Source organism: Hemitrygon akajei, chromosome 12, assembly GCF_048418815.1.
Source record: "Hemitrygon akajei chromosome 12, sHemAka1.3, whole genome shotgun sequence".
In the NCBI taxonomy this organism is placed as follows: Eukaryota; Metazoa; Chordata; class Chondrichthyes; order Myliobatiformes; family Dasyatidae; genus Hemitrygon; species Hemitrygon akajei.
Window position 1 is genome coordinate 23,429,703 of NC_133135.1, and position 9,587 is coordinate 23,439,289.

A 9,587-nucleotide genomic window follows, 5' to 3' on the forward strand; every position below is an offset into this window, starting at 1 on the left:
CCACCCTGCCAAATGCAAAAATGCTATTCCCTATTCCCAGTTCCTCTGTCTGTGCTGCATCTGCTCCCAGGATGAGGCTTTCCATTCCAGGACATCCCAAATGTCCTCTTTCTTTAAGGATCGTGGTTTCCCTTCTGCCATCATCAATGATGCCCTCACCTGCATCTCCTCCATTTCCCGCACTTCGACCCTCACCCCATCCTCCCGTCACCACAACAGGGACCGTGTCCCCCTTGTCCTCACCTATCACCCTACCAGCCTCCAGATCCAGCATATTATCCACCGCAACTTCCACCACCTTCAACAGGACCCCACCACTAAGCACATCTTTCCCTCTCTACCCATCTCTGCTTTTCACAGGGATCGGACCCTCCGCGACTGCCTGGTCCACACGTCTCTTCCCACAGATCTCCCACCTGGCACTTATGCCTGCAAGTGCTACACCTGTCCCTACACCTCCTCTCTCACCACCATTCAGGGCCCCAAACAGTCCTTCCAGGTGAGGCAACACTTCACTTGTGAGTCTGCTGGGGTAATCTATTGCATCCGGTGCACCCGGTGTGACCTCCTCTACATCGGCGAGACCTGACGCAGATTGGGGGACTGCTTCGTCAAGCACCTCCGCTCCGTCCGCCACAACAGACAGGATCTCCCAGTTGCCACCCACTTCAACTCTCCTTCACATTCCCAATCGGATATGTTCATACATGACCTCCTCTACTGCCATGATGAGGCCAAACTTCGGTTGGAGGAGCAACACCTCATCTACCAACTGGGTAGTCTCCAGCCTCTTGGCATGAACATTGAATTCTCCAACTTCTGGTAATTCCCTCCCTCTCCCTTCCCCCATCCTAGTTTTACTCTGCCTCCTCTTCTAGCTGCCTATCACCTCTATCGTGATTCTGCCTTCTTCTACTACACAGTGCTTTGACCTTACATTCCTTCTTCCCCTTTCCTGCCTATCCCCTCCCTGCTTCCCCTCCCGCACCCCTTGATCTTTTTCACCTGGCACCTTCCACCCTCCCCCCACATTCTTTATACGGCCCCTGCCCCCTCCCTCTTCAGTCCTGACAAAGGGTCTCGGCCCGAAACGTTGACTGCTCGTTTCCACGGATGCTGTCCGCCTTGCTGAGTTCCTCCAGTGTGTTGTACATGTTGCTTTGACCCCAGCATCTGCAGTGTACTTTGTGCTCTCCACAGGTTGTTCCTACTGTTTCAATTTGTTTCTTTATCTTCTGACTCTAACTGCCATCTTTTAAAGTAGTTGTTACTTTAGTCTGCAACTTATCACAAATGTCTCTTGTTTCTCTTCCCTCCAACGCTGCTTGCCTTGGGAAGTGCTTCCACAGGTTTTATCCTAGTTCAATTCAACTCATAATTTCGGTAACTTGCAGAAAACAAACCCTGCGGCACTAAACTGCAAATGATGAAGCACTAATCTGTAGCTCTCCCTCAGCATACTGAGAGATAAGGTACTCTGGGCCTGACTGACATTTCGACTGTTTCAACTTGTTCTTCTTTTGAACCAAGCTCAAGAAAGATAGCTCCTAGATTAGCGCAATATTGGCATCGGTCTACTCTAAGATGTGTCAGGCAAAAAGAAATTCAAACAAAGTTCTAAGTTCAAAGTAAATTTATTATCAAAGGACTTATATGGCACCATATACAACACTGATTAATTTTCTTGCAGGCGCTCACAATATCTGCAATGTAAACCTACATACAAAGACTGACAACCAACCAATGTGCAAATTCAAAAAAAGCAAATAATAATGAGTAATATAGAGAACATGAGTTGTAGAGACCTTGAAAGAGAATTTTTAGATTGTGAAATCAGTTCAGTGTTGAGGTAAGAGAAGTTATCCACTCTGGCTGAGGACCCTGATGGTTGAAGGGTAATAACTGTTCCTGAACCTGGTGGTGTGGGACCTAAGGCTCTTGTACCTCCCTCCCCATGACAGCAGCATGAAGAGAGCATGACCTGGATGGATCTTGCTTTTTTGTGGCAGCACTCCTTGTAGATGTGCTCAGTGGTGGACCAGGCTGTATCCACTCCTTTTTGTAGAAATTGGAAATTTGCTTAATAATTGATTCTGTGGGTGTGTGTTTGTTTTATAAGTGATAAGCACAATTATCATGACTTTATTAGCATTGCTTCACTTTGCAGAAATCCTATTGACATAGAATAATGCTCTCATGTAAACACTTGAGAAAAGTTCTTATCGTTTCTCTAGAAATTCATCGGCAAAACCAATGAAGAAATCACAAGAAGCAGTGGGAGTGACAAAGCAAACCGGAAGAGTAACAGATACGTGGCAGAACTACAGCCAATGGTGGGTGTTGAAAACTCTGGCAGTACTAAGTGTGCTAAGTTGCTGCACAATAGTTTGAGTTCCAAATCCTTCTCATATTAAGTGGTATGGAATCTTTCCACTGTGAAGTATGAATCATACCCAGTAGATAAAAGTTCCATGTGTTTTTTTAAGCATGAGATGCATTTCCTGAGGTGAATTAAAACTCACCTGATTATAACTAAAGTCAGGGTAGCATTTAACTTGATAATACTATATGTAAGTGGGCTATTTGAAGGTGAGAAAGAGGCGAAGAAGAAAAGAGTGAGAAAGACTAAAAGAAAGAACAAAAGGAAAGAGAAATCATGCAGTATTATATTGAAAGATCATACCTCTGAACAGGAATAGGCAATGCAGCTGGAATGATAATAATTCTTTGTTCCAGGTTCTCTCACGTGGGAAACTGTCTTTTCCTGATCTATCAAACTCCCTTGAAATATTATATTTCAATAAGATCATCTCTCATTCTTCCAACATGTTAACATAGAACAATACAAGAAAGGAATAGGTCCCTTGGCCCACAATATTATGCTGAACTAATTACACTAGCAATTAAATGCTTAAAGGGGTAAAGTAATCCTTTCTGTCTACGCAGTGTCTGTTTCCCTCATTCTCTGTACATCCATGTCAGTTCAGCCCATTTCATCAGTAACTTTGAGAATGCAAACCAGCGGCAGTGAATAGCAGCTGTTGACAGAGTACTAACCCGCAAGTCTCCTTCATCACTTTAAGCGCCCAAATTGCTCGATTGTTTTCCATAAAACATTGTATTCATCCCAGGAACTACCATCATAATCTTTCTCTGAACTGCCTCCATTGTAAGCGTTTCCTTCCTTAAATAACTGAATGCAGTACCAGGTGTGACCTCATTGACACAGCATTTTTGTACTTTAGCTCCTTTCAATTAAGGCCAACGTTCCATTTGCCTTCCTAATTACTTTTTTTTTAGAGAGGAAATCGTTGTCAGATAGGACCACTTTGCGGACAGAAATGATGCTGTCCAAAAGGAGCAGCTTGGTAATCCGAACTTGGATCTCTGTGGAGATAATCATCAGGATTTCAAAATCAGGTTTTTTTTATCGCTGACATGAGAGACAGTACATTGGGAAAATTCTTGTTTTGTGGCAGCAGTAAAGTGCAAGATACTAAAACATACTGTAACTTGCAATCAATCAGTAAATAAATAGATCACAGGTTCATGGCTACTCAGAAATCTGATGACAAAGGCGAAGAAGCTGCTCCTAAAACATTGAGTATGCATCTTCAGGCTCCTGTATCTCCACCCTGATGAGTAATGATAAGCGGACATGTCCTGGATGGTGAGGATCCTTAATGAGGAATATTGTCTTTTGAAAGATGTCCTCGATGGTGGGAAGACTTGTGCCTGTGATGGAGCTGGCTTAGTCTACAACCCTCTGTAGCCTCTTGCAATCTTGTGCGCTGGAGCTTCTGTACGAGAGGCAACCAATCAGAATGTTCTCCAGAGTACATCTGTAGAAGTTTGCTAGAGTCTTTGGTGACATACCAAATGTCCTCAAACACTAATTTTAATCCTAATCCTAATGGGAACATGAGGTATACTGGAAAGTATCTACAGAATTAAAGGCTCAAAGGTTTAGGTGTGGAAGGAAAAGGGTTCTGGAGTAAAGAAATAATCAGTCCAGATATCTTCTTGCAATTGTAGACAGAGGAAGCAAGAGTAGAGAAGCTGGTAGGTTGTTTAGAATTCTAGTATAGTATTTGCCCTGTAAGAAGATCCCCAAGAAGAGTAATATTGTCTACTAAAGATGCAGTGAACCTAATGGTTATGGCAATCAAGTTCCCTAGGTACATAATCCTGCTGAGTGACATGGCAACTCTCCCAAGTGAGGAAAAGAGAAATCTCAAATGTCATGAATTCATGGGGTGACTTATATTTAATATTCTGAAAAACATTCAAGAATCTTCATAGCAGAATCCAACGTTTTATGGCCAAGGGTTTCTAAGCACCAGTCTTTAATTTTTCTGTCCGTAATACTCAGAGGAAATTGGCTGGTTAAAACACAGCCCATGAGTTGAGGTCTGGCCTCAAGCATGTTAAATATTTAGCTGATATTATTTTTACAATAGTTAGCTAATATTCATGATAGCACGTCTGAAGAATTAAAATTGCAGTGTAATCTTTTTTTAATTTGGCAGGATGCAAATGCAACATGACGGGATTTCAGTGGACTCGAAATGGACTTCAGATTCCATCCAAACCTTAATATTTAACACATACAAACTAAACAGAGAGTGGAGGATTTTTCGAGTTGGTTTCAATGGCTTGATTCACATGGAAGTACGTTTATATATTTAAGTAAAAAGGATTACTCAGAACGTGTTATTGTTGCTCCTTCTCTTGTGTGTTGTTCTCTCTTTACCTTGGCTCCAGTAACCAATTAGAAGGCACGTGTCTTTTTGACATTTTGGCCTGTGCTAAATCCATGCACAAACTCATGTAAGACTGGATATTTTTCTGTTGAAAGGTAACACTGAGTGAAGTTGTCTATAAGGGCTCAAAGTTACCCTAGATGGATCAGACAATTGTTGTTTTGAGACTCCGGGATTATCCTTAAACTTGACCCTCTAATATGATTGCAAAGAATTCCAGTGTTGATGTCTGTGTTTTAGAAAAGCAGATTGAATAACCAGAGGGATTAGTCTCTTTAAATGTACATTTATCAAATTGTGCCAATGAGTTGACAGATGGGTGTAGAATTCTAACCCCTATTACAAGAAGTTAACAGAAATTTTTAATGATTTAACCAACATTAATCCAAATCATAAGACCATAAGATATAGGAGCAGAAATAGGCCATTCAGCCCATCGAGTCTGCTCCACCCTTCAATCATGTCTGATTTATTATTCATCTCAAACCTGTTCTCTTGCCTTCTCCCCATGATGCTTATTCATCAAGAACCTATCAACTTCTGCTTTAACTATACCCAATGACTTTGGCCTTCATAGGCATCTGTGGCAATGAATTCCACAGATTCACTGCCCATTGGCTAAAGAAATTTGTCCTCATCTCTGTTCTAAAGGAATGTTGTTGTATTCTGAGGTTGTGCCCTTGGTCCTAGACTCTCCCACTATAGGAAACATCCTCTCCATGTCCACTCTATCTTGGCCTTCCAATATTTGATATGTTTCAATGAGATTCTCTCCACCCCACCCCCCATTTTTTGAAGAGGTCCAAAGTCGTGAACTGTAGAAGTAAATTATTTTCTAAAACTGAATAAATCTGTAATGAACAAGGGATTATATAAGTCATTTTTTAAAGTAACAGTTCTTATAAGACATTTAGTAAATGTATTGTAATATGATAAAGAAGATTTAACATTACTTAGCTGTACATCACAGAAACAGGCCCTTCAGCCCAACTGATCAAGATGCCCATCCAAGCTAGTTTCATTTTCCTGCATTTCACATTACTTATTAATACTTACTAATCATTTTTCCATTTATCATTCTCTACTTGTGTTTTCAGTCTGTTACTCACCCTGGCCATACTCACATTCTCTATAAACAAAATGCAGAATAAATGCCATCTCCTTGATTCTCCTGTGCTCTGTTCACTCTACTAACTCCTACAAAAGGATTGCAGTAGGCCCAACGTCAAATGCAGATGGCCAATTAAAACTGTGCGGCAATGCCAAACAGAAGGCTAAGAATGGATAAAAGAAATATCCTCTGTAACCAGCATTATCTTATCCGTTGTTCTAGTGACTGGTTACATTTTTACGTACACAACTTCAAACATGTTGGTTAATGAGAAGGCCATAAGACATAGGAGCAGAATTAGGCCACTCAGCCCATTGATTCTGCCTCACCATTCCATCTCTGCTGATTCATCATCTCTCTCAACCCCTTTCCCTGCCTTCTTTCCATAACCTTTGATGCCCCTACTAATCAAAAACCTATCAATCTCAGCCTTAAATATATACAGCGGCTTGGCCTTCACAGCTGTCTGCCAATGAATTTCACCCGGCTAAAGAAGTTCCTCTGCATCTCTGTTCTAAAGGGATGTATTTCTATTCTGAGCTCTGCCCTCTGCTCCATAACTACCCCACTATAGGAAACATTATCTCCACATTCATTCTATATAGCCCTTTCGATATTTAATAGATTCCAATGAGACTCTCCCTCCCCAATTCTTCTAAACTCCAGCAAGTACAAGCCCAGAGCCATTAACTGCTACTCATACATTAACCCTTTCACTCCTGGAATAATTATCGTGAACCTCCTTTGGACCCTCTCTGATGCCAAAAGCAAAAACAAAACTGTAGATGCTGGCAACTGAAATAGAAACAGAAAATGCAGCAAAGAGAAACTCAAGATAATATTTCAGACTAAACATGAGGAGAAGTTAGAAAGCAAGCCTGTTTTTAAGTTGCAGAGACAGGGGAGGGAAAGAGGTACAACATGGAGACAGGCACAGTGTTGGTGCTGACTGAGAGAGGGTCCGGCGGCTTGGTATTGCCGCTGATTTGCTCAGAGGAGAATTATACAAAAGGAGATGAGGAGAAAGAGTGGGGAAAATGCTGGAACTATGAGATATGAAGCACAGCAATTTACTGCACGTCTGAGTTAAAGGAGAACTCCGAAATATCACCGCTGGTCAAGCAGCATCTGTAGAGAATAACAAAGTAAACGTAGTTTATTTTTCATCAGACATGGTTAGCACTGACACAAACTGGAAAGGTTGGTCATCTGAAATAACTGAACTCAATATTGAGCCTCAGAAGGTGCGACTTTCCCGAGTGGAAAATGAGCTGCTGCTTCATTGAAACAGCGTTGGAAATCAAAGACCAAGAGATCAGAGATGGAGAATTAAAGGGACAGGCAAATGGAAGCTCAGGACTGCAGTTTTCAGTTGAAAAGAAGTGTTTTATAAAGCGGTCATCCAGACTGGGTTTGGTTTGTTCAATATGGAAGAGACTGCATCACAAGCACTGAAAGAAGATTCTAAATTGGAAGTGTAAGTGAATCACTGCTTTTGGAAGGAATATTTTTGGTCCATTGATTATGGAAAGGGAAAAGTTCAGAAGACCAGTTGCTGCATCTCTTGCTGTCGCATAGGAAGAGGAGTGGGTTTTGCTGGAGGTGGAAGAGTGATGCAGGGAGTTGTGGAGGGAAGACAAGCCTGGTGACGGCACCTTGATAAAAAGCTGCTGAGGTTGAACGTGGAGGCTGTGGGGGCGGAAGGTGAAGTTAAGGGAATCCTTTCCCCACTCTTGGTGGGTGGGAGAAGAAAAGCAGAGGTACGTGAAATGGAAAAACTCAGTTTTATATGGTGACCGAGTTTCTACTGAACTTTCTACTGCATGTGGATGTCACTGACTTGCAGACTTGCAGATGTCATATTTCTACCCTCCAGTATTTTCTTTTAGCTGTGGTTAAAGGGTTTCTTATCAATAAAGGCTAAAAGGACATTATTGTAAAGGACAGATTTATTAATTTCTAACAAATTACTAAATATCTAATTTACCTTAAGAGTGTAATAGGATATAATACATTTCATTAGTTGGGATACAAAGGGTAAAATTAAAGTGTTATGAATAGCTTGTAATGTGCAATGTTTTACATCTTAATAAATTACGTCTAAAGCTTGTATCTGGAAATGTTATGAATTATTGTATTGTTTTAAATACATTATTAGAAAAAACATAGAAGCTCACACTAAATGGCAATTATATCCTTTCAGTTGTTACGTACCCCGTAACTGGGTCACATACCAGCAAAGATAGAGAGGTCCGTTGAAGTCTGATGGTACTATTTTTAACAGTATTTATTGGTCAAAATACACAAAAATAATATCAATGCAAACATACAGATAATATACGTTGTCAATACTAACTCTAAAAGTGCGGGTATAATAAGAATCAATAAGAAATAAGCTCTATCGTTGTCTAGGGGATAATGTATTGTCCGATGGAAAGATAAAAGTCATTCAGTTCATACAGGCTTCAGCCTTTGGTTGGAGAGAGACAGATTTTTAGAACTTGCCAGCTTTTCCTTTTTTATGATGTCGATCCTTCAAAATTTCGTTGGTGGTGGTCTCTTCTTTAGCTAAGCCATCTTCCGTGGTAAGGCCCCAATCCTGGCAACGGGAAAGGACGCACGTGGGCCCTCCACTGGCTGTCGCTACTAAACGCTGTCACGGGATTTCTAGTGTTTCTCCTGGTGCGTCTGAAGGGGTTGTTCCCCAGACCCTCTTTTATCCTTACTCACAGGGTCTCAGATGTCAATCAGGTTGGGATGATGCAATCCCTCAACCAGCCCACTCTGGTCATTCCCTGAGGGCTTCAATGAATAGTACAGTACTCAATACACAATTCCGTCTCCAAGAGACAATGGCCGGTATCCATGGCTTTGTCTCGCTGAGGGCAGGACACACATTCCAAACCCTTGAGGATTCTCTCTCATTTCCTGGGTCCCAGACCCGAATTAATAGCGATCTTGTGATTCTCAAAAAGGAGGGGGCTACTTTGTACCCTTCGGCCCCTCAGAGTTGTGGCACATTCGTAACACAATATCCATTGTCACAAAAGAGCAAGTATCAGAATTTAAAATTTTGAATGTTAAATTTATGATAGTTAAGTGGATAAAGGGAAGTTTCTAGAATGTGCATATTCTGAACCCACCTAGTGCTGATGTTACTGTATTAGAGATTGTGGCATCTGAGTCAGTTAATAGTTAACAAATAGTGTAGCAACTGAGTTGTTGTTGTGCTCTGTTTTTAAATAGGCCAGTAACAGTGTAATAATTAATTCAAAGTATCATTGCAGTGACAGGAAAATCCAAGTGTCCTCTAGGGAGAGCCAGTAGTATCCTTCCTATAATGAAGCTGGCAGGAATGAGCACCATTCCAGTGTGGTCTAACCAGAATTTTATACAGCTGCAACATTACCTTGCGGCTCATGAACTCAATCCCCCAACTTTTGAAATCAATCCCCTGTAAGTGAGCTTGCAAAGTAAAACAAGACAAACAAATGAGGACTAGGTAACTCAGCCAGTAGAGTCTTTTCCACTATTCAAAAAGCACTTTTATAAACTCAAGCCGTCCCAAAGCATTTCATAGTTAATAAGGTTTTGGTTCTTGTACAGGAATCTATATTGACTATGTTTCATGTCACAATCAGTTTAGGGGCTCAGCTGTTAAATCATCTCAAGCTGTGATAAGTACTTACAGTCAGTGCATTGTTAGGCTTCAT

The 9,587-nt window shown here is 41.2% G+C and overlaps 1 protein-coding gene across 4 annotated transcripts in view; it reads left to right on the forward strand.

Annotated features, from left to right (window-relative positions):
* The window catches only part of LOC140736796 (choline transporter-like protein 3), a 147,095-nt gene extending 139,101 nt beyond the window's left edge, over positions 1-7,994 (forward strand). For all 4 annotated transcript variants that reach the window (XM_073062723.1, XM_073062725.1, XM_073062724.1 and 1 more), the window contains 2 exons: positions 2,235-2,333; positions 4,530-7,994. In XM_073062723.1, coding sequence (XP_072918824.1) covers positions 2,235-2,333; positions 4,530-4,547 — 117 coding nt within the window. In that variant the 3' untranslated portion in view covers positions 4,548-7,994. The remainder of the gene's footprint in view (positions 1-2,234; positions 2,334-4,529) is intronic.
* The last annotated feature ends 1,593 nt before the right edge of the window (positions 7,995-9,587 follow it).